This window comes from Electrophorus electricus, chromosome 24, assembly GCF_041902795.1.
Source record: "Electrophorus electricus isolate QZ-2024a chromosome 24, ASM4190279v1, whole genome shotgun sequence".
In the NCBI taxonomy this organism is placed as follows: domain Eukaryota; kingdom Metazoa; phylum Chordata; class Actinopteri; order Gymnotiformes; family Gymnotidae; genus Electrophorus; species Electrophorus electricus.
This window is the reverse complement of record NC_137520.1, coordinates 6,015,212-6,040,948: the sequence shown is the minus strand read 5'-3', so window position 1 is coordinate 6,040,948 and position 25,737 is coordinate 6,015,212. Positions and strand designations below refer to the sequence as shown.

The following is a 25,737-nucleotide window of genomic DNA, read 5'->3' as shown; positions in this document are numbered from 1 at the left end:
AACAAGTAGCAGCAATGTTTGTAAAATGACTTAGTGAGATGCACAATTAGACACAAGACAGTAAAATTACTTAATATCAAATTATATTTTGCAAATCTTCCTCAGGCATCCTCAGATGAGTAACATAATTGAAATGGTAGACAGTATCCACTGCTTCAGCACCATCTTTTGGAGTCTAGATTAAACACTTGAGTGGGATGGTGAAGTCTGAAATGTGAAAGATTTCTGAGATGTAATTCTGCTTTGAAGTCACACACTTGAGCTGTGAGAAACCTTATAAACTTAAAACACTTAAGTCAGTTCACGTTGGTTGCATTTATTTGCCATTTATAATCTTAACTGTGACATAATTACAGACATACTTTGCTATTGCAATAAATCAAACTTAAAGTGCACCGAGTAGATAACGAAACCAAAACATACTTTGTGAGAATAAATAAACTCCATTGAATAAATAAATACGTACTTAACAATAAATATGCATAATTCAATAAATATTTTTATGAATAAATAACATTCCAATAACAGAACTGCTATCATAATTTAAATTGTTAAATAGAGGTTTTAATATAACAAAGTAGTTTTCAGTCAAAACCCTCCAGTCAAATGATATGTGACATACTAACACCACCAGAGAGCAGTATGGCTATGAAAAGTGCTATTAGCTGAGTTGAGCACCTGAGACCAGCACTACAGTGTGAAAATGAGCATTGGGCTGAAAACGGCTGGATGAACTGGAAATGATCTTGGAGGATAAAAAGCGGATGGGGGAGATAAGCCAAGACAAGTCAGCACAAAAGGGACAGCCTTTGTCGGAAGTAGTGAAGCTCATAGATCCTGATGGAGGTCACTATGCTCCAAGTTCTGACTTTCCTGCCTGAGCTGTTGCCCAGAGACCAGTTGCTGGTAGCGCTTCTGCCGCTCTTGGTCAGGGTCAATGTTGATCCAGATGTTGCCTATCCACTTGGAGCCTCGAGTGACCATGCAGTCACCATGGAGAGAGAACTCGTCCAGCTCTCCTACCCAACCTAAAAGGACAAGGTGAGAGAGGGGGCATTAATGGTGTATTTTCACCAACAGTACAATTCCATACGCCAGGTAAAGACAGAGCAAGAGGAACCGTGAGAAACAAGCTACATTAACACAATTCTTGCATACTATTCTAGACAAACACACACACCCCGTGTCTTGGACATTTTAGGACCACAGGCTGCTCAAAACGTGAATTAATAAAACAACGCAAAATATGGCAGTAAGCAGCAATCCCCAAGGTCCACGGTTTTGGCCAACCTATTATGAAAAGGCTAGCTCTTGGACACTGACTAACATGGGGCAGCCATTGCACATCCACATATTTGGGATACATATTCACAAGGAAGCTCTCTACTAGTTCCATATTTAAAGTGACTGAATAAAAGGCCAATGACAAGTGCATTTGATGAACCATTTTCATTTTTTTTAAATAGCGAGGCTTAATAGTGGAACAACGGGTCACACAATGTTTTGCAGTTTAAACCGAACTTCCTACCCACAATTTAAATGTAAAAGTAACAATGTAAATGTAATCTAGTTGCTATATTATCTGCTACTGTGAAAAATGTACCAAAATAAGCAGGCTACCTTAGCCCATAATTGAATGTTCCCGTCATGTTTCATAAGAATTACTAAAAGAATTCCTCAATTACAGCTGATTTAAATGAATATACACATCTTGGAAGGGCTGACTGGCATTTAGAGGCCACACTGTGAACAAATGCCAACATATGTTTGATTGAGATTCAGTTGCTGGCAAACATTCTGACAAGTCAAAATATTTTAGTGTTTATTTACAAAGAAGCTCTCCAGATACTTTCTAGACTCTAACTGAAATTAAGTGAAAAGCTAATGACATGTTTGGAAAAAAATGTCATTTGTGGGGCACACCCCCAAACCGACAAAAACAAACAAAAAAAGTGATGCTTATAATGAGCTTATCTGTATTTCACATAAAAACTACACTGTTTAATTTCTTGTCTATAATTTAAACACAAAGGAATTGATTCATTTCTTTGTTCTGAAATACATTTTTATGTTACAACAACTCCGGTTGCTGAAAAGCCACCAATATTGGCAGGCTACCTCAAGGTCCATAACTGAATGTTCCTGTCAAGTTTCATGAGTATTACTCAATGAATTCCTGAATTACAGTTGTTTTGAATGAAGAAACACGCATTGAAAGAATAGAATGGTATGTGTAGGTCATAGTGGGTAAAAATGTTAACATGCCTTGGATAATTATTGACTCTTAAAACTCAAAATTTGAGGACTAGATAAAAAATCCTAGGACCAGTTAGCAAAATTCGTTATTTCATATTTAAAAAATGACCACATATCTATATAGAAGGTATGTGACGTTGGTCGGAATGAAAAAAGCCCACATACGTTTTATTTAGTCCTATTTACAACCTTATGATTTGGCTTTAGAATGGAATGAGCCGATTTCTTTTTTGGGGGCGGGCACATGAATGATTGATCAGCTCTACTCTGACTGGCACCATGATGGCTCACACAAAAACAAGTCAATCATCCAACTGTATATGCCTGAGCCTTTATTGGACTATATTTCAATTCTTAAACAAAGCTGATTTTAAGAGACTGACTAGATATCTAGTCAAATGACAATCATTTCTGTGGTGGAGAAGCTAACATTAGCTAGGCCTGAGTTAGCAAGCTATAGAGTAGATATATATAATTAACTAATTAGCATCTAAATTAGCTAATTAACATCCGGGTTTTGTCTTGAGGATATATGAACTCGAAATTAGAAGTTTACCTGACAAAGGGATTGATAGAGACATATTATACTGTAGATTTATATGACACCACAGACTATTTCTTTGAATGGGACACAGGCAGGAAAACAAAACCAACCTCTATGTAAATAAGCTAGGTTGTCATTATTATTTAGCTAGCTTTCCTCGCTGGCTTGTTACTTTCTTTGAATGGGACAGAGGCAAAAAATAAAATGAATGTCCATGTAAATGGAGAAGGGCTGGCCAGACATTTTCATGTAAATGATCTACTTCATCATACTGTTTAGTTAGTTAGTTATCTAGTTACTTAGACCTTGATAGTAGCTAACGATACCTATACTAACTAGCTACTTTCTTTCTATCTCCACAGCATAAAAGTACATTTGTTAGCTCATTATGACACTTTCAGGATAAGAGGATCTGGTGTCAACTGACAAAAAGTAGATAAAAAAAAATCTCATAGCATGGCTAACGTTGGACCTGACCCTCTTTTCAGTGTCAAACACTAAGCAAAGCCTTCTCTATATTATCTAAGGATTGAGAAACTGTACAGAGTGAAATGTTCAGAGCAATCAAACAACTTTTCCAGGATCCTGTTAAATATGGACTCCAACTATCCCCGTTCTTCACAAAACCCAAAGACCTATTAAAGTTCCTGGAGCAGTACATGGGGGCTGGTGTTTGCAGAGTTTGACAAACAGAGTGGGGTTCATGGAATTTCAGTTCCTTGTACCACACTCTACTAATTCAAACTTGCCATGGTAAAGAGAATTTTCTATTGTATGGCATCTTTAAAAAGTCAACAATTTTTAAGGCCAACTTTGAGACAATTAGGTGAAAATCATAGGACTAGTTTGAAACGTATGTTTTGCAAAAAAAGCAAAATTAAGATTTCTCTAAATACTCCATAATTGCAAAGTTGTCAGTCTCATAAATTCAGCATTTAAATCCAATTAATTGTTCCTAAGATATTTTTGTTTTTTTACATTGAATTTATCAATAGCACCCCTATAAGCTAAACATGAAAGTTGATAGGCTTGCCTGCAGAAGCAGAAAGTTAAATTCAGCTTGATCATACAAGTGGGTCCTGAGAAAGTGTAATTATTGCAAGTAAAGCGCCACCAAAGGACTACTGAGTGGCATTTGATAACAATATTAATGGCAAATTATTTTGCAAATTAATTGTTCAGATTCTTGCAATTACTTTGACACCAATTTCAGGCAGATCAGGTGAAAACCCTAGGACTAGTCCACAGGAGTAGGTTTTGTATATAATGCAAATTAGCAAAGCAGCTGAAATTGATGGGCAGAACCTAGCAGAATTCCTTGAAAGCCAAAGATGAAAACTAAACAATTGAGTCTACTTATGATTCTGAAGTTATGGGCCACCCCCCCCCCCCCCAAAAAAAAAAACAATAACAAAAAAAACAAAAACAAAAAAACATAAAAGACTTTTAATAAAGGCATAGTAACCATTGCCGTCTGAAAGGTTGTTATACCACAGCAGGGCTGTGCCAGCTACTGGCCTAATCTTCAGATTCCCTTTGGCACAGTACTGCACAGAGAGGTCACCCAAAGCCTGAAAAAAACAAACAAACACATACCACACACACACAAAGCAACAACAAAATTCTGAGTTTAATTCTTAAGATTTCACAACACAATAAAAATGATTAAAGACAGTGAGTAGAAGATTGCAAATGGGTTGATGGCTTACATTAAGGTTTTACTAGATTCTCTCTTTTTTTCTTGCTTTGGGACATTTCTGATCTAGACCAAGAATCTCCAGTCCTATTCCCAAAGAATAAAGCCCCTTCGGAGTTTATTTTCAACTCTAATCTTATACAGCTGATTTCCCCTAGTGTAGGTCTCCAGGAGTATTTAAATCCCACTGCAAGATGTGCTGGATCTGGCTGGAACTGACAACTGTAGTAGGGTAGCAAAACATGTAGCAATATACACTATACACTGAAATAGTCTTTACTTGCAGTAGTCAATGTACACCAAATATTCATGCATCATTAGATTGGCTGGAGAGCATTCCCAGAAATAGGCACATTAAGGTTAGACAGAATATTTATGAAACATTGCACCTAAAGCTCATGACAAGTGTATAAAGGTGTTATGACAGAGTCCTCAACTCTATGCCCATTCACTCACTGCAACGTTGTGCTAGTGAGATGATACCATTTAAAAGCACAAACATTCCTCATCATGCCGCCATCATGTCACAGCAATATGCATTAATCTTTCACACAGAACACATTCAAGTCAAGAGTCAACACCGGCCTCATCTTCCTACCAATTTCTTTGGTTGCTATGACAACAGAGCTTGCTGCCCTGTGTTGCTATGGCAACAAAGTGCATCCATGGCTCACCTCCTCCTCATAGGTCCTGTTGTCAGCCACAGGGAAACTGCTCTCCCCGCCCTCATCCACTGAATTCAGAAAGAGTAATACTGTCACATACCTATCGAATACAAACAGATATATTTCATCTTACATCCTTCAAATCATGCAAAGATACAAATGCTCCTTAATTAAACCACAAAACATTAACAATGAACAAATGCTATGGTTAATTGCATTAGATTTGAGGATCTGATGAGAATATACAACAATCTTCAATCATAATTGAAAGGAGATATAGTCACTGGAAGTCAGTTTCTGGAATGGGCCCTTGTGTTTTTCATTGAGCCACAAAACTGAGCCAATTGCAAATGGCTGCCAGAACAATTTGTAAAACAAATAAATAGATGCTGCACAGTACTTAAGAGGTTGGTACTGAGAAATTCAATATCAGAATCAAAGAAGAGCCCAGTTTCAGAGAGGCAGAACATTTCAGAAAAGGTCAAACCTGGGCTTGTTTCTATTTAAAGAAAGAGCTGATAAAGCTCACTAAATAGGTTAATGTTCTTTAATATTAAGCATGAATATTTGTGCTCTTACTCAATTTATGAAATCAAACTATGTGAAATATTGATGGCACTATTGATTGAGTCTAATGCTTCTAACAAATACTAGCAAAATGATCAGAGTGAAACCCAAATGAAAAGAGTAAGTATGAATGAACTTTGACATTGCTTATGAAAAGTACATACCACTTTATTTTAATTTGTAAATGAATGTATCTTTCCAATGTTATCTAATACTTGCACATACTAACAAGTGAAGACAAAACAGCAGAAGACATACAGCACAAGTGATATCTAGATTGTTGACAGTCAATACTGAATCTAATTTCTGCTTTTTAATTGGTATTTTAAATATTGATTTGTTTCAATATTGAATTTATCTACTAATTCATGGTGTTGCAGATGTCTAATGCCTTTGTCTTTCTTTTTATGTTGAGAAGTGGTATATTGTTAGTTAGGAATTCTTGGTTGTGCCACATTGGAGTGAATATACAGGATATACACTCAAAAAAGTGACAGTTTGACTGTGAGAAAAAAGGAAGAGGACCTGGACAAACTCGATGAATGTTTTATTGGATCTGTTGGAATCAAGGACAAGTGTGACATTAACAACCTGAAAGCCTGCTGGAAAATCTTGAAGGTCAAAGCAAAAAAAAAAAAAAAAAAAGATGCTGTTCAAGACAGGAAGGCCCCCAGCTGGAGAAATACATACAGACTTTAGCTAGCTAGCTTGCTAGCCATGGTATCGAAAGTACGAAACACTTAGCGCTGGAACAAGCTAATTAAGAGAGTGCGAGCTAACAGTGACTGTTTATCTAACCATAATATCTGTGCTGATGTGAGTTGTTTTAAATGTCATCTGGCTTGATGTAGATAACTTTGTGTAATGCTTATTATTGGGACATAAGTAAAGAGAAAAAAAGTAAAAACTGGCTAATTTAGGACGAACCCCTGAAAATCAATTGCAATGCATAAAATGTGAAATGTAGCTGCATTTCGTTCAGTGTAATTCTTAAACTGCATGTCCATTTTTGTTCATTTAATTTCAAATGATAATACAAATTCTTTGATGAATCTGCAATGCCTTAAAAATTCATCACCATCATAAAAAGGTTCAGACCTTTTATTTTTCTTTCAGGAATTGTTTAATTTTTCTATATAAAGGGCATTGAAATTAATGCAGTATTCATTTGAGTTGGAATGAATCAGGTGCTCTTTATTTCAAATGGTTGGCCAAAAATGTTTAAAGAATTCAGCTGGGAATCCATCTGTACTTGGTGATTTATTTAGTATTTGGTTGACATTCAGAAAAACGGTGCTAAAAGGTGTTTCTAACATCTTTTTGTGGTCTTTTGCGAGGTAAATGCCATACTAAAAAGGTACTGATCACAGACTGTAGGAGTTTATGGAATAAAAAAATTATTTATTGCTTTTGGATTGATAATTATTTACTGTTGTAGTTACAATGCTTTCGGATTTGTGTCATGGTGCACTAGGCACCACGGCAACCCTGGAGATTGAAGCCAGTGAAGTGCTTTATGTATGTGGGCTGACCATAAAAAAAGAAAGAAAATTGGGAGGGCAAGCCCCCCCATCAGTTCTACATCTTTGTGAAAGATCGCCCTTACATATGAAAGTGTCACTAAATTGGTCCAGGGACTTGAAAGATTTTCTAGGCAAAAATAAAGGAAGAGTTTTGAAACAGAAAAAAAGAAATATGGGCAAGACCTTCATTTTTATAATGTTTACTCTGGCTAGTAAAGACAGAGGGAGAGATCTGCATCTCTGTACATCCATTCTGAGTTTGACAAATAGAGGAGAAAAGTTTGTAAAGTACAAGATATCTGTAGCCCTGAATATCTAAACCCAGTTGAAGCTAATTTAAAGGGCAAGACTGACTTATTAAGAGATAGTGCTTTTAAATTAACCGAACAACATTTACTTTTCTGTAAATTCACTTTATATTCTGAAGAGAAGCCAAACGTCTTCAAAAGTGACAAGATTAAAAGGCAGCAGCTCACTGGGTCTGTCACATATATTAAGCCATCTGCATACAATGGCAATTTCAGCTCAATACCTGAATGAGTGATTCCTTGGAAGAACAGCAAAGATTTCAGTGTAATTGATAGGAGTGAGATGGCAAGGGCAAAAAGCAGAGGAGATAAGGGACAACCCTGTCTGGTCCCACAGGACAAAGGAAATTAATCTGATTTGACAGTGATAGTATAAACACTCGATTAAGGGGAGCTATATAGCAGTTTTTTTCCCCAAATGCAAATCTTTATAACACTGCAAAGATAATTTCACACTACTCGATCGAATGCCTTTTCTCCATCCAGAGAGGTGAGGACCTCTGGTAAAGAAGAAAAATTATTTGTAAAGACCTTTTTGGTTTTATGACATTATACTGGGAATAACATTCTCAGATGTAAAACTTTGGCCAGAATTTTCATGTCAACAAGAGACATGAGTCTGTATGAAGTGCAAGAAGTAGGATATTTGACTTGCATCAAAAGAATATAGATATAGATACTTGAGTTAGGGTTGGGGGCAAAGCCCCGGTTGACAAGAATTCATCATAAACTGCTAATAGAAGAGGTGCCAACTTACCTATAAATCTCTTTAAAAACCTCAATAGGGAATCCATGGAGACCAGGAGACATTGTTTTGCATAGCCTTAATAGCTACAGTAATCTCTTCTAAGTTCAAAGGTCAATCAAGATTATCTGTGACCATCAGGTGCATGGTAGGAAAGGTGTATTTAACACCTTTAATAGCGTGAAGCTGTTTACGAACGTCACTGAAGGCAGCACGGGCTCTCAGTCTTGGCAGTAAAGTCAGGGAAGGCAGAGAGCGCCATACCAGAAACAATGATCCGCTGTTGCCGTCTGGAAGATATCAGTGCAGTCTTCATAATAATGCAGACTCACTATAATAGGGCACAGTGATTTGCGGTTTTCGGTTTGGCTGCAAGGGAGTGATGAGCCCTATCTACCAGCAGACTTTTATCCAGTGAAAATGCCTCTTTGTGGAACTTGGTTATGATACAATAGTCAGAGAAAATAAGTCACCTTCCAGGACTCCCACAATTTGAAGATTTTGACGGTGAGATCTGGACTCTTAAGTCCTCACACTTTGCATCAAGCTTGTTGAGATCTTTAGTAAGAAATTCAACTTGTAGCCTGTAGCGCAACCACCTACTCTCTGAATGACGACAAAGAATGTTTGATGTCCGAGACGCTACTCTTCATACTTGTGAACTCAGACCTCAACGTTGCAAAGTCTCAAGTAAGCGCAGTCTTCATGCCGTGGAGCTCCTCTTTAATGTTGGGAGGGTGTTCTTTCAAAACAACTTGGAGCTCCGCCATAACAGCACAAACTAGCTGTGATCTCAATGCCGCTGTGGTTACAGCAGGGGCCAGTGTAGCGCATGCCTCTATCTGGGGGTTGGTAGCACCACTAGGCGAGGATGTGGATCGTACAAAAGGCCGAATGAGTGATTGCGTTGGGCCCGACGCTTTGTTCAGTTTTGGAGGCATTGCAATGAAGATGGTCAAAGATTGTCAGAATTAAACAAGCGATATTAAAGACTGATGAGCAAACAAAAGAAGGTGTAGGAGCTTCAATAAATGAAATGTTAGGTTTGCTCTGTGGGACCCACCAAACACACATCTACTCCATGCCAAGTCAAAACTGGAAGTTCTCCAGAAGAGAAAACAGACATAAGGTATTTACACACACCTGCATGGTATCTGGCTGGGGGTGGAGCTGTTCGCAGCCAGATGTGTATGTGCACAGCAGCTGTCTGGATGTGCAGGGCTACTGTCATGGTGGGCATGACTGTATCCACCTTGCTCATAGCGGACCACCTCCAAGGGCTCACTGAGATCAACCAATGATGATGGGAGTCGGGTTAAACGAGTCACCCTAGGAGGACAGAGAATATTTCATTTTAGAGTCAGTTGATCTTGTAAATTGTACAGAGTAAATTGAAAAGCCTTAGATGTATTGCATTAGTGTGTGCTACTCCATATGCGCCTATAAGTGTAAGTATGTGTATGCATGTGTGGATGTGTGTTACCTGTTCCTGATGCTCTTCAGTATATGGTGTGCACCTTCTCCCAGGTACAGTCGTGTCTGGGTGCTCTTCTGCCTAACTTGATTATATCCATACAAGCCCGACTCCAGACCACCATGATGAAACACATCGCCACTTACCTCTCTGAACTCCTGTAAAGACAGTGCTCCTACATTACCACACACACCCACACACACACAGACACACACACAGACACACACCAAGTTTCTAAAGCTAAAGTAACCTACACTGAGTGAAATGTTCTCTTTTCACCTTTCATTATAGACACAACCTCTTTCAAGTCCTCCACTCTAGCAGGCAGTACAGAAGCTTGTATACTAAATCTTCTAGACACAGGATCAGTTTTTTCCCCTCATGCAATCAACCTCATAAGTAGCGGACACCTGCTATGCTATTGCTACTGTTTTCTCTGACAGCCATAACACACCTATTCAAAACTACAATAATGCATTGTATAATTGTATAATGCATCACTACAATAGCGTAAGGCATTATTATTACAGTATAATAATCTCACTGCCATACATAGTCACTATGCTACCGATGTTAGCACATCCACACACACAGGTACTTTATGTATATTAATATCTTGTACATCATCTGTGTATTGCTTGTACATTATATGTATATTGCCTGAGAGTTACCAACAGCCAGCGTATCATGTGTGAGTGGGTTTGTGGACCCAGCGTAGCCCACAGCAATAATGAGATTTTAATACATGATGAAAGGATCTAGCCCGAAGTTCTTTAAAAAATGGTGGGTGTTGTTTTGGTCAAACAACATGCACACACAAACTGACACATTGAGTGTTACTTACCGGCTGGGCTGCTTTCAAGACCTATGTGAATTTCACGTAAGTTGTATGAACCCAGCCAGGACCCATCATGTGAGAGTGACAGACTCAGTATCTGTAACACGGCAAAAGTTAGACCTTTTATCAATCGGCCACATCTTTCTTATCCGTCTCTCCATCGGCCATTTCAACATTTCACCCCCACAAATTCCACCCCAACCATGGCAAGAGGCATAGCCGCCTGTGATACGAAGCTGTGGGAAGCTGACCTCTTCTTTCTGCAGTAGGCCATCCTGGTTGAGGTCCAGAAGACGGAAAAGCTCATCCTGGGTCAGCTGCTCCTCCTGGCTGGCAAGAGGTGCTGGTGGTGGGCTGGGGGTCATGCCCTTCAGCTGGGCCAGTTGCATTACCAAACCACACTCCTCCAGGCTCAGAAACCCTGGTATCTCTGAGCAATGGCGTGACAAAAAAAAAAGATGTTGGTTAATGGGGTTTCACAGTTAGGTAATGTTAATCTGGTCTAAAATAGAGAACCAGAATGCTGAACTTGGATTTGCTTTTCTTTTTTATCCTGATGTAGCAATAAGAAAATAAATCTTACTTTGGAATGCATTATATTTACATAAAGACCAGAGGTTTTCAACTCTGAACCTTATTCTGGACTCTGGACCATGTTATACATGTTGATTTAGTGAATTTGTGTCATAGAATGTAGGTACATAAATTGCAGAACTCAAGTCCACATGCTATATGGAATTTCTGTATTTATTACTTGTTGCCTAGTTTAATATGTGCAACTCCCTTCTTGATGTACAATACTTTCCGTATTATCCTCCTGTAATGTAATGTATCCTTATATTTTTGTGTTTATAAGTCGAGAGCATTTTCTGTGGTATAAAAATTTCAGTGTATTTAAAGAAGGTATTCTGAATACATATCACAACAAAACCAATCTTGATCTTGATTTATAGACCCACCCCCTTCCCTTCTCTGAGAGTGTGACAACAAGGTGACCATTCAATTTCAGTAATTGTCCAATTAATTACCAGGGATTACAAAGTCCATGACCAGAAATGTAATTCAAATCCAGATCTGAAGACCTCTGACACAGACCTTTGTCTTGGGTGATCCTAATAGTATATAGTAAAGTCATTCATGTTTATCTAGACTAGACAACATTACACAAACTTGGTTAAAACAGATGGACATGACTGCATGCAGCTCCACTATTCATTTTAAAATATATTAAAGACAGAAAAAAAACCATTGCTTGGCTCTGTAAAGGTTGAGCCAGCAGTTCTGACTAGCATTGGTGATTTTGTCAGAAGGAACATCAGTCTGTAAGAGGGAGAGATCAGAACGAGCCTAAAGGATTATACTGACACCTGAAGTACTAATCTATAGGTACTGTCAGCCTCAGTATGCAATCCAAATGGGTGTTAATGTAATCAGTTCTCAATTGGTGAGGGATTATGCTCATGAAATAAAATACAAAGCACAGGTCCAGAGGTTCCAGAAAATGTAAAATTAAATTAAATTTGAAGATCATTACTGCTTTTATTTAAATATTACACATTGACAACACAAAGGATAGCCACATTTCATGTTATCAATCTTATATGATTGATTCTAATTCTACACATGGACACCAAAGATGAAAGTGTGAACCATTAAATCATTTTGGACACAGGGCTATTGGACCCCAATCCCACACCCATTTAGAGTGTAAATGACACTGTGCCATTAATGGTTTCTAGTAAGTTCCTTTGTCTTTCTAGAATGGGAGCAGAGAGTGTCAAATGACTCATACCGAATTGAGTTTCACTGTTTCTACCGTCATTAACATGGTTCATCTTTCTCTCCTCATTAAACAGCATGCATTTACATTTACAGGATGCAGGACAGAGGATTGGGGGAAGCCAGACAGAGAAAAGGAAGTATGGGCCATTTTCAGGACAAAAGAATGCCATGCTCCTAGATGATGCAAACTAAGTCCTTAACGTCCACATGCAGCCAAACACGTGAACAGATACTAACCCACCAAGTCCACAATCTCAGATCTCCTACTGACACCCCCATTTCACAGCGTTTGGGTTTCAACTTTGTCTTCTGAATGTCCTACTGTATATTAGGTTAAGCTGAAGACTAGGAGAATGTAGACAAGTATATAACTTGCTGATAAAGCCATAGAGGGATGGTTATCCATAGTATAAAAGTACATAGTCCAAGTCAAAACACAAGATACTGGCATTTCAGTTCAGTATATCTTGTGGGAGTCCCGTCATTTTGAGTCTGCCACCATACATTTGTGAGCAACAAAAAGTAAAAGACAACATGAGAAACAAGGTAGTCTGCAGGGAAGCTCACCAAACAGGAAGTGGCAAGTTTGGCTTTTTTGTATAGTTATACTTATAAAGTATAACTTGCTGTGAAATGCTGTCCAAACTGAGGAAAATAACTTCCGGCACAAGAAAAAACACAAGGTCCGCCTTTTTATTATAAGGCGGACCTTGTGTTTTTTCTTGTGCCGGAAGTTATAAGGTCCGCCTTATAAATACCATGTCTTGACACTTTACCACTGCTCAAAGAAGCTCACTTGGCTAATGCTCTCATCAGGAGGATGACTCTGTGTGTGTTGACTCTGCTGCTGCTCCTGCTGGATCAGAGAACATGGGCCATGCCTGACGGGCATTGGGACACCTGGGGATCCTCTCGATGTATGCCTATCCCGTCCGGCATGGCCTTGTGCCAGGGGCTAGGCTACAACATCATGCGAATGCCAAACCTGCTGGGCCACCAGTCGCCTGGCGAAGCCATCCAGCAAAGCACCAGCTGGCTGCCCCTCCTCGCCCGCGAGTGCCACCCATACGCGCGCATGTTCCTCTGCTTACTCTTTGCCCCTGTATGCCTTGAGAGGTAAGTGGAGCCACTGGACTGGTCCAGCTCTTATTTAGAGATGGGTAGCATCTGGATTTTTTTAGTGTCTGTGTGTGTCTTCATGCATTGGGATGTATGGGTCTTTCAAGGTTACATGGATGAGAGTAAAGATGTTTGTAGACGCATGAAAATCATGGATAAATGGTCTAAAACACTAACAGAATTTTGTAGTTGATTCTGTGACACAAAAAGAGAAGAACCGCAGAAACTAGTGTTGTTTGCTCACCGGAATTACACACAGATGATACCTACATGTTCACTGAAATTCCACGTGCACGCCACTTTCCATCTAATTCTATTGTGGCTATTAATACATTTGAACTACATTCTCTGCTCCAAATTTAATTACACTGGGAAATTACTTGAAACTATACAACAAGCAGTAACCTTAGTATGTGAGTGAATAATAGATATTGATCTGTATTAAGCTCTCAGCTAAACATTGCAGACAAGCCCTAGTATCACAAAGAAATGTTCTTAAAAATGTTTGATCCATTATCCTTCTCAAATATTACACGAAATGATGGGACTTCTGTAGGAAAACTCTGGTAACCTACATCTCTCTCCTATTTCTTCTTTCCTCTCTCTCCCCCCCCACATTTCTACACACCTTTTCCTTAGGATAATTTCTCCATGTCGAAGTTTATGCGAGTCTGTTCAGGAAAGCTGTGCTCCCATTATGAACTGCTATGGGTACTCTTGGCCCAGAATCTTGCACTGTGATCAATTTCCCAAGGACCATCTGATGTGCATCTCCTCAGCGACACACATGCCAAACAGCACTAACAACAAATACAGTGGTGAGATGCCAAGTACACATAAATAGCACTCTTGACCACAAAACCACAGGAACAAAATATGGTAGAAAGCTGGAAACAGTATATTTGAGAATGGCTTTCTCTTGGTTTCTGATACGTTTTGTTAGTTTCAGCAGTGCCAGAAGCTAGCTGTCCAGACTGTGAGTTGGAGGAGACAACATCAGTCAAAGTATTGCTAGGCCTCTTCTGTAAAAGTGACTTTGGTGAGTTCTGTTGCTACACTCTCACTCTGTCACCATGTTAATGAACGTGGTGTCTGCTACTTTTGCTGGTGTGCTCCACCTTGGGTGTGTCTGCTTGTTTCCTCACATGACAATCTCCTTAATCTAACATTCTTCTTGTTCTCCTTTCTCCCCCTTTTTCAGTGGTGAAAGTACGTTTAGCACAGTCAAACTCCAGCACCTCGGCAATAGCTAAATTCTCCCATGGTTCTCGGCTGGTGGTCTTTAAGCATGGCCCCTTGCTAGGAGGGGAAATGAGAGGCAGGCTGGCCACGTGGCTAGAGCGAGATGCCACCTGTGTGGGCAACCTCAACCGGCATCATCCTCAAGGGGCCACCTTTCTTCTGACGGGCACTGTGACGGGTGAGAGGCTACTGGTAAACAAGGCTTTCAGCTGGAGCAGACATCGACGGCAACTCAACCAAGCTTCCCGTAAATGGAAACATCACCGGTGTAGAGGGTAGAGAGTGTCTGCTACAAGTTCCATACAAATAAATTCCTGGGTTAACAGTAACTGGACAAGTCTATTATAGCTCACCGAATAAGAATGGCTTCAAGCTGAGGGTCCGCAAACTGTGAGATCGCTCAGGAAAGAGAGACACCATCTGTGTGTGGCCAACCTAAGCAGAAAACAGACAATCATTAAACGCAGTGCCCTTGGCCTATTTAGAAGTTAGTTTAGACACTGGCATATGATGAAAAAGTTGACCTCCTTCATACCCGTATACCCTCCAAGCGTGGGAGACGAAAAGGGTGATCTGCAGACATGCTCAGATCGCGAGAGGTGACTTGGCGTTCGAGGGGTGGTGGAGGTGGTATACTGTTGCTTCTGTCTAAGACAGGAACCTCCCGAGATCCGGTGTTATAATGCACATACAGCAAAAGGGCTATTATGTTTATTATGTAGAGGTGGAAGAACACCATAACTACCACAAAGTATGCACGTGAGCACACATTGCTTCTTTGGAGCCGAAGGCAGTCCCGGGCAGGCAGACGCGGGGATGTCTGGAAAGAGGGTGTCGATGGTGGATCTGAGCAGTTTCCAGTGCTCTGTACATTCTGGTATTCTACCATCTCGTAGTAAGATTTTGAAAAGCCCTTCGTTTATTCCTGTTTATGCTCTCATTGTCTTGCACGGTCGCTGGTATTATTTTATAACTAATGGCATCGCCAGAGGCAGATATAGCTAGCTGCCTAGCTAGTTATCTCCCCAATGGAGAGCAGTGGATTTCATCACGCACACCCCCCCTTGTAGACATCGTCTTTTCGCGATGCAATTGAACCGCAGTGCTATTCACTTCTTTGGGTACAAGCTGCGGTCCGATTCCTTTCAGAACCCGGTCTTTCAGCTCCTAGCTACCGTGAACCAGCTAGCTAACAGGATAACCCGGGTGTCGGTGTCATTCAGTTATTCGCATATACTAAATAGAACTTATGCAAATAAAATTTCAATAATGTTTTTCCCCCACAATTAATAATCCAAAGAAGTACAATAAATAACCACAACATTCACATAACTGGATCTGTGGACTGTGAAGAATCCTCAGAATGTGAAGTCACCAATGACGCGACCTAACATTTCAAAATGGCGTCTTGAACTAGTTGGCTATTGTTTTCAAAATAAAAAGCTCCACCTAAGATATTCTATAAATACGGCATTATTATTTCCAGTTCAATACAAATATTTTACTGTTTATAGCAGCTATATACTATCTATAAACATATTTGTGTGACAAACATCTATCATATTGTGTGTAAAATAAACACAATGACTGATTCCCGTGTTTTCCAATACATTAAAAATAAAATCAAGCAGAGTTGTTCATATCGTTTGCTAATTCGCCCAGCAAATATGATAGATTATCTGACAATCTTTACTTATGAAAGTTCGTAATTTTCAATAAAAGGTGTACAGCAAAAGAGAAGCTACCACAATTTTGGTGCAGTTTAGCTTTAGGGTATCTTGTTGCAAAACACAACATACGCAAGCCTAAATTAAACACGAAAGCTGGACTTTGGACAAACTCGTCATTTGAAATGACATCTAGAAGCGTCTACGGCTCTGGGCGGCCACCGCTGAAAGTCCTCCCACCTCAGGCTAGCCGAGTAGTTTGCGTCCAGAGGAAACGTGAAGTCAACCACGCGAAAGTCATGTAAGTTTAAATGGCAACTTAGATCAGAAACCTTTGTCTCGATGTTTCATCGCGTTGAGACTATTGAATAGTGACTAGATAGCTGGGCTAATTATATCTTGCCATCAGTTGTTTCTTGTAGCAACATGTTATTAAGCGTCTTAAATGAGCCGGCTAGGATAGCAAGCGAGCTAGCTGGGTAACTAGCATTTGTTAGGAATTATCCGTCTTACTTAACGTTGCATTTTAGCAACTGCGTTAAAATATTAGGAAGCCAGTTAAGAACGAATCTGTACAGGTTGTACAGCTAGCTGGGTTAGCGAAAGCTAGTATGGCTGGCTGGTTAGCTTAACTAGCCTCACTGGGCTGGCGTTAGGTGATAAGCTTAGTTTGAGGTCCTGGTGCAGTTTTGATAGCTAACGCTAGCTAGCTAACTAACTCATAATGTCGAAACCGGAGTGGTTACTCGGCGGTTGTGCTAGCTAGGTTAGCTAACTAGTTATTTAGTAACATTCATTTCACCGTGTATTCTTGGCTGTTCTTAGTTAATGTAGCATGCTTTGGAAATGTTACCTGGGACATGGCTAACCTAGCTGGCTTAGCTAACAAAAAAACCTTAAATCTTTAGACAAAGTATATACGATAGCTAGCTATTATATTTAATGATGACTCATTTAATCGTAGCAGCCTGAGTGGTGTCATATTTTCAGTAATTTATTCCCAAGGATCATTCATAAAAACGCGGTTACGGCGTTTGCTTGTCTTGTATTTCCTTGTGCTACTAGCCGCTTAGCCGATGGCTCCACGTGAACCCGGCAAGTGTGCTGCAGCTAAAGGAAATGAATGAGTACGTGGTAGGCTGGACTACGTCTGATGCAAATATGACTACATTTATTTAAATGATTATTCTATGATGACGAATATTTATACCATCCAACTGCGACGTATGTCACATAAACCATAAATCTTTATTTTAGTGTGTAAATTAAAATGGGATTATATAGTGCTAAATATGATCAGGATTAAATATTAATTAATTTTGCTTTATTATACAACGCTGCTTATCCTATTGGACGTTTAAGTTTATTTGATAACATTGTGCTTGTTATGATAAATAATTTAAAAATAAAAATCTACTGTCCCAGTTTTTTTTCCAATGAAACAATCTCAAAAAACAGGATTGCCATCTTTTTGTACCTAATCATTTTCTAAGCACAGTTGCTATTAAATGGATGTTCATGTGTCAGACTCAGTAATACCACACATTAAAATATCCACACGTAAAATTTATAGCAGCACTATTGTGCCTGATTGTAGTTGGTGGTGTGCTGGTATGACAATGTCCCTGTCATATAAATATCACTGCTGTGTTGATAATGGCCTGCCACCTAAATAATATTAATTGAGCAGTGATTCTGTAGTCAGAAACTAATCCGATGTGAATTGTGATGGTGGCAAACAACTGTGTATTGCAGCAGGCTACATTCTGTACTTGTAAACCTATAAACAGGTGGGTATAGTAGCCAAAAACTGTACCAAAATAAGTTACTTTGCTTTTACTACTTATGTAATTATTTTTAATCATTTAAATTATTTTAGTAAAAGTAAGAAAACATCTAGTAAAAGGACTGCTCATGTAGTGAGTTACTTAAGCTATTTCAGTCTCATTCAAAATAACTGCAAAATCATAGCCAGATTTAGGCAGCACATAAAAACACCAAATATGTCCAAAATATGTTCTCCTAATGAATTGTAATAAAACTTTTCACCTTCATATAATGTACCATCTCATCTAAGGTACTTTTATGTAAAACCACATAAAATTTGAAGGCACTGGATTTGATTGTCACAACATTGTTTATGGCTAATTTACTATTTCTGTTTTTGTCAAAATGATAAGGAGAAGTAATTTTTCTGAATTGGTTGCAACCCAAAAGCTGCTATTTTGGGGTCAGTATGTTTGACTAGTTATCTAGCTATTTTACTATATGTTTTATAACTTTATGAGGTTTTTGCTATTGGCAAAATATTTTGCATATAAGTGATCACTTTGTAACTAGCATAATTTGCATCAATACTCTGGCGCGCTCGCCAAATGTAACTAGACATGTTTTTGAGTAGGGTATGTTGTAGTCTTGCATATTTGCTGTCCATTATGTGCCTTCTTCCTGTTGTCCAGTTGGCTACTGAAGCAAAGTGGTGCCACTCAGTGGTCTTCTTGAGGGATGACAGAAAACCTCCCACACTTGACAGTCCAGACTGTGACAAATTAAACCTCGCACAATGTCCAGGTTGTGACACCACCACTAGCAGCTGAATGAAATGCATAAAATGTGTGTCGAATTAAAATTCTTTAAACATATAACAGGAAGAGGTAGGTGAATGTAAGAGTAAAAGCAAAATTTTTCCCCTTGCATATGTGATCCAGAAGAATACAAAGAATCGAAATACTTTTTCCTTTACTAAATAATTAAGGGTATAACTGACCATTTCTAACGTTTCATGAATTTAAACAATTAGCTGATATAGTAGTCATTTGGTGATTACGATGTTGTGACCTATGGTATCAAATGTGACACTAAGATCTAAATGTACAAGAAAAGAGATTTTGAGTATATTTGCAGCCTTCAGCTATTTTTGTTTGTGATTTGAACTTGGTGATACAGTAGTTAACCACCTAAATTGTACTAATATTAGGAGCTGATAAATTGCTGTGTGAGTTGAACTTGAAATTAGGACCAAAACACCCAGTGTGTAAAATTTTAGGGGGGTATATTAGTAGAAATGCAATATCTCACAAAACCATGTTTACATAAGTGTATATTCAATGCACATCGGTGATCGATGTTTGCTGATGAGGACAATTTTGAATTTAACGTTATTGGTTTGATATTGAAATTTTGGCCAATAATTAGAACTGATCCTTTTCTATCTATCCAACATTAAACCTGTTGTTTAAACCTTGTTAGAATATTACTACAGTCAGAAGAAATATGATGGATCAGAGATGGTTAGTTTTCTTTTGACAAGTGGAACCTGTTTGGAATAATTCACACCATGGGATCAGTGACACCAAAGGAGCAATACTGAGACATCATTTACAAAGAATCTTGACACCTGACGGACACTGTAGGTTCTACATCACACTTTGAAAGCAGGGGGTGAGGGAGTGGTTTTCAGGTGGTTGCAGTCTGATATCTCACCACTAGATGCCATCAAATGTTACACACTGTCCCTTTAAAAGTCTCCCAAATTAATCATTTAGGAACTACTTTTAACTGTTAAATAGATTTTTAGTTTGTTTTGGGGAGCCCCATATTTGTTTGTAACCATCTACATGTCACTAGGTGAATGAATATGTTTGTAAATATGTTATTTTTGGTATGGATATGTTATATGTAGCACAGCAAATTTGGAACTAAAACTATTAAACATATTTGTAAATTAAATTTTAAAAAAGAAAATTTGATTAAAAAATATAAAACCCCCAGCAAAACAAACAAGCCTAATTTGATTCACGATTAGATTAATTGAAATGGCTTAGTATAAAGGCATGTAAAATGTGGGCTTTTTTTTTTTTTTTTTTTTTTTTTTTTTTAAAGCTTAGTGTTAATGCACCTCCTGAATCAGTTGGAGATCCAGTCTATTCAAAAGACTTATCAATAAAAAAAAGTAAACTGTTAGTATTAATTCCCCAAAACTTGGTCTAATCATCCTTTAATCCATATTGTTTTAGATATTTTTTTATTCTAAATTGTTTTGTGCTGTCTGTTTTTATAGCCCCCAAGACTATAAACTTACTGTGGAAACACATTTTTAAAGACAATTCATACCCACTGTTTCATTCATAATCTGTTAGAATAAGCAAGAATAGGCTATTCTATGCAATGGTCATGATAACCATATCAAAACATTTCTAAAGTGATTCACATATGTAAGCCTTTAAGTTAACTTTAAGATGACATTTTCCCTCTGATGGCACTGTGGGGGTCTTTATGGAGTTGCTTTTTGGTTCTTCTCTGACTTGTGCTGGTACCAGCTATTCCTACGCCCCATCGTGCCATGTGCGAAACATGTGCAAACCATCTATAAAGCCAAAAAACAGATTCAGTAACTGAATACTAGGCTCACTAACAGAAATACAAAAGCAACGTTAAAGTGAAACGTAACATTTAATGTTGTATTACTTCTACCATAGAAAGGTGGCAGGATAATATGAAGAAGCCAAAAGTGACTCTCGAAGTATTTTACATTTATGCATTTGCATTTAGCTGATGCGTTTATCCAAAGCAACTTACAATTATGACGGAATACAACTTGGAACAGTTGAGGGTTAAAGGCCTTGCTCAGGGACCCAACAGTGGCAAGCTGGTGGTGGTGGGGCATGAACTGGCAACCTTCTGATTACGAGTTACTAGATTACTAGTGATGGAGAGGCTATGGAAAAGCTCCCCTAATCCAGTGTCTTCACTGTAAGGTTGAACAGGTTTTAGTGAAGACAATGGAATATATTTACTTAAAAGCACACACAGAACATGGAAAGAGTCCGAACAGTCCACAGCAGGGTGCTCATGCATGAGAGATCATGCTGCTGCTATTATGCTACCTGGCAAAGTAGCTAGTTTGCAAATTATGCTAGATTGTACTGGAGCAAGTTTCATGTTTATTGACAACGATGTTGAATTTTACATTTTTGGATCTATGCAATAGGCATTATAGTAAATGGAATGGAGTCTGTTGCGTTACATACGGTTGTATTTTGAATGAGTTAGTGAATGAATGACCGGATAAGCTATTAGGGAATTACCTTTCTGCATTCACACAAATGTTGAGGCTGACTGAGTGCACTGTAAAGGTTAGGGAAAGTCACAATTGGCAAATCGCTTAGTTTTACCAGTGTTTGCCATTCATCTCAACAATGACTTAGAATTGCTACACCAGCTTTCTCAAAATAATGTTTAACAACTCCATTCACAAATGGATGTTCTACACATATCTTAAATACAGATACTGTTTGTAGTCAAAGCAGTAAAATACTGATTTTTCTAAAAAAGAAACCAAAAAGTTAATTTTACATTTACGACATTTGGCAGACGCTCTTATCCAGAGCGGCTTACAAAAGTGCTTTGTCATTTATTCATAGAATGTATTGGAGCCAATACAGTAGGTTAGAGTTCAAGATACCATTGAAGTAGAATGCCATTGAAATACAGGGATCAATGCTGATGTCTGGAAGTCAACAATAAGTGCAATGAGAAATACCCTACAATAAGTATTAAGTTTCAGTTACTCAACATGGGTCATTGAAATATTCCGCAAATAGATGGATCTTCAGTCTGTGGTTGAAGCCTACACAAGTTCGTTCCACCATCTGGGAGCCTATAGTCTTAATGCTTGTCTTTCATGAGATTGAAACATGGAGTTTCAAGCCGAGTCGTACTTGAGGTTCGACGTACTCGAGGTACAGATTGGGATTTGACTGTTGACATCATGTATGGAGGGGCTGGTCCATTTTTGGCTTTGCAGGCAAGCATGATGGTGTTAAATCTGATGAACTTCAGAAGATTGAAGACTAGTCATGCTGCTGCATTCTGGATAAGTTGTAGAGGTCTACCAGCAAGTAGAGAGTTGCAGTAGTCTAGCTATGAGATTACAAGACACTGCACAAGCACATGGGCAGCTTCCTGCAAGAGAAGGGGCTGAATCCTTTGTATGTTACAAAGGAGAAATCTGCGAGACCGGGTCAAATTTGAAACATGAGTTGAGAACACCAACTAGTTGTCCAAAGCAGTTGGGAAGAACAGTTTGCAGGCACATTTTTATTCCAGTTACCAATTTGGGGTAAGAGATAGTGAAACTGATGTTGGGTATACCTGCTTTCACTGGTGAAGAGGTCATTACTTAAAGCCAACCATGTACCTTGTTCTGACGTTTTTCATCTTTATATCATCTTTAACCGGATTGTACAGGTTTGGGAATTTAGTCTTAGAAAAGAATGTTATTTGGAGTGGAGCACAGTAACCCTCATAACCATCTTCAGCCTGAGAAAGCCAGGCCTCTCAATTAGGTGAATCGGAAATACCATATTCTATTGTGCATTAAGTATAATCGTTGTGGTAAAGGTACAACCATGTTGGAGGTGAAGAGATACAGAAAAATTGTGTTTATTTAGTGGATTACTCAGCCAACGGGCTTTCTTCTGCTATTATGGAAAAAAAGTTGGTGCTCAGTCTAGCCACTGTCAGATTGTATAGACTAGACCATAACCAGAATAGAAAAATACTTAGCAGGGTTCAGCATTGACACTTGCCCAAATGCATGGGCTTGTTGGGACAACAGCATGAAAAATCACTTGTCTGGATGGACCAGTTCATGTTGGGGTGGGGGGGGAGCAATGTGTTAACAACATAACTGACGCCAAACTCAATTCACTTGAGTATTTAACTCCCTGTAACGCAACATGGTTTTATCCATTCACACGTCCAGTCTAAACAAACATGATATTATCTGTTGGCAAACATGTTAGAGCCAGGTGTGCAGGAAAATGGCGACGTGTGAATATGAAGCAGAGTGTGCAGGTTCATTCCCCCATCGGTTGATTTAGACCCCTCTGTACCTGAGATTTTGTCAAGTTTGTAGGGAATAGCCTGCAGATAAAAGTGACACTTTTTTGTCAGAACTACAAATTTTAGAAATCGCTCCATAGAGCTCTGTCTCAATTTTTAGAGCAGCAAAAAAAGCTGCTGGCATGTCTGGACCACTAGACAGATGGCATACTACAGGTGAACAATGAAGCCGATTCCAAGTTGACCGAGTTGGTCACAACAGCGCATCATTGGGTTAAAAGAGAGATGTTTATGAAACCTTTGCTTATTTACAACAAAAAGAAAACAAGTAAAAGTATATTGTGAGAATGTACACTTAATTACACTTAGCTTTAATTAAGGTTATTTATTTTAAGAATAAATAACCTTAACTAAATATTTTAGCTTGTGTGCATGTATATGAATAGCATATTTTCGGTCGCATGACAGATTGGGCAAGTGGGGGGGGGGGACAAAAAGTTGGTAAAACACTGTAGGTAATACAGCTTGTAATTTTCTTAGGGAAGGAGGGAGAAAAACATTAGATGGAAATAAAATCACAGAGGAGCACCTGTAAAAGAAATCATGCCACGTAAATTCAATCCTGTCCACTATGGCTATGAACGACACTTTCAGCACTATGTAAATATGTAGACTACGTATGAATGTGTATTACTACTGCGGAGGGGCTTTTCGACCGCTCCGTTTCTTTCGTGGACGTAACAGGGGAGTGAATTGGTCAACTTTCACCTGTGAGTCTGAGTTCTATGAAAAGGTTGGGATGTTTAAGTTTTTCCAGGTTTGACATGTTGACTCTCTTTGTGACACGCACGTTAAAACTGTACTTGCACTGCGGTGCATCTATGCTCAGTATCTCCATATCCCACTTCGTCTCCTCATGGTCAATGAATTTGGGTGTGGATGAAGTTGTTTCCATCGCTATTAGTCTAGTTTCTCATCAAAACAATATTACCCTCTCTCTACTCTGCGTGTTTGTGTGTGTGTGTATATATATGTATGTATGTGTTTTTTTATATATATATATATATATAATATATATAAAATGTGTGTGTGTGTGTGCGTGCGTGTGTGTGTGTGTGTGTGTGCACCAGATGGAATATCCATTTTTTCTAAATGTTCATATAATACCCTTTTCAAAACTAGTACCACAGTATTTTTTCAGTATCATTGTACCGTGCAACACTAATAGAGATGCACATCTCTAGAAAAGGCTATTTACTAGAAAAAATTATAGGCTATTTCTTCACAATTTTGGTGCATAAAAGTTAAGACTTATTTGATCAGAAACTGTTTTTATATCTCTCTAATCAGCTATTACAGCCTAATTCACTTACCTACATTTGTTTTATCAGGCACCCAGCAACTGCAAAGTGGTACGACAGGAGTGACTACGTCTTCATTGAGTTTTGTGTGGAAGACAGCAAGGATGTGAAAGTGAACTTTGAAAAGTCTAAATTTGGTTTCAGGTATGTTGACTTACATTTGCTTCAGTTACAATAACTACATTTCCTGATACAATGGAACAGCACCAAATATTGCCCAACGTGTGCATTGTTAATTTGCTACAGCTTCTATGTGAGGAAATCCTAGTCTACTGTAAAACATTCTGATGGAACTATATCACATCATGGGAATCCTGGTAAAAACCTCAAGATTCAACGTTTTTGGTTTCTTTAACCTTTGCCATCACATGCAACTTTTCAGGCCTATTGAATTTCATGACATTCATTAGCCTTCTTAAGTTCATATGCATTATCCAGCCAAAAGTATAACCACAGGAAGTTTGATGAATGCAAGTTTTTATTGCAAAATTTTCTACTTCATATGCAGTTACATTTATATTACATTTACAGCATTTAGCAGATGCTTTTACCTAAAGCACCTTACAATTGTGACCAAGTACAGCTCAACCAATTGCTGCAGTGGTAACTTGGCAATGGTTGTTGGTTGAACCAGCAACCTTCCGATTACAAGTACTGTACTGTACGGTATATAAATGTCTTTCATGTAGATAGTTAATACATTGGCTATGCTATTTGTGCAAGACAATCCACTCCTTATGACATCCACATAAACATTGGAAACAACAATGATAGCAATAAATATATAATAAATAGTTGGTAGCTCATGATCTGTGCTCTAAGAATTGTGCTGGTAAACCCACCAGCTAAATGTAAAATTATGCTATGCATCTGATGCCAATTAGCATAATGGTACTTATTGCTTTTAATAGATGCTGTGACTATTGAATAATCGAGTGTTCTACCTAAATCATTCAGAAGGGCACTGAATAAAAGCTACAATTTTGAAAGCATAAGGCAAAAACAAAATGACACAAACAAGATGGACCTTCAAGTGCTTACTCAAAGCTGCTAACGATACTTTAACGATACTTTATTGGGGGATTTGGGTTAGCTTCACAGTTG

General features: G+C 38.5%; 3 protein-coding genes across 7 annotated transcripts in view; 2 read left to right on the top strand and 1 right to left on the bottom strand.

Moving 5' to 3' along the window:
• Positions 1-296: 296 nt before the first annotated feature.
• On the bottom strand, positions 297-16,158 carry p4htma (prolyl 4-hydroxylase, transmembrane a). 5 transcript variants are annotated; one of them, XR_014119692.1, is made up of 10 exons: positions 15,295-16,158; positions 15,113-15,194; positions 10,868-11,046; positions 10,623-10,713; positions 9,788-9,953; positions 9,448-9,633; positions 5,095-5,261; positions 4,510-4,718; positions 4,266-4,371; positions 995-1,028 (listed from the first exon to the last, which is right to left on the bottom strand). XR_014119692.1 is itself a non-coding variant. In XM_027019227.3 (9 exons), exons 1-9 carry the CDS (start codon positions 15,646-15,648, stop codon positions 829-831), a joined length of 1,455 nt encoding a protein of 484 aa, XP_026875028.2. In that variant the 5' UTR covers positions 15,649-16,155; the 3' UTR covers positions 297-828. The 5 variants fall into 5 exon arrangements, 2 of the variants coding, with proteins under 2 accessions (XP_026875028.2, XP_026875029.2); XR_014119690.1 differs by having other exon boundaries at positions 5,171-5,261; XR_014119691.1 differs by having other exon boundaries at positions 1,010-1,028; positions 4,292-4,371; positions 5,171-5,261.
• On the top strand, positions 13,148-15,093 carry LOC113583109 (secreted frizzled-related protein 2). The gene is made up of 4 exons (XM_027019231.3): positions 13,148-13,514; positions 14,157-14,335; positions 14,467-14,556; positions 14,719-15,093. The coding sequence occupies exons 1-4, from the start codon at positions 13,219-13,221 to the stop codon at positions 15,036-15,038; spliced, it is 885 nt and encodes a 294-aa protein (XP_026875032.3). The 5' UTR covers positions 13,148-13,218; the 3' UTR covers positions 15,039-15,093.
• A 427-nt stretch (positions 16,159-16,585) lies between the features above and the next one.
• The window catches only part of ptges3b (prostaglandin E synthase 3b (cytosolic)), a 20,246-nt gene continuing 11,094 nt past the window's right edge, over positions 16,586-25,737 (top strand). Inside the window, exons 1-2 of the mRNA XM_035522385.2 lie at positions 16,586-16,727; positions 24,664-24,777. Of these exons, the coding sequence (XP_035378278.2) occupies positions 16,612-16,727; positions 24,664-24,777 (230 nt within the window). The 5' untranslated portion in view covers positions 16,586-16,611. The remainder of the gene's footprint in view (positions 16,728-24,663; positions 24,778-25,737) is intronic.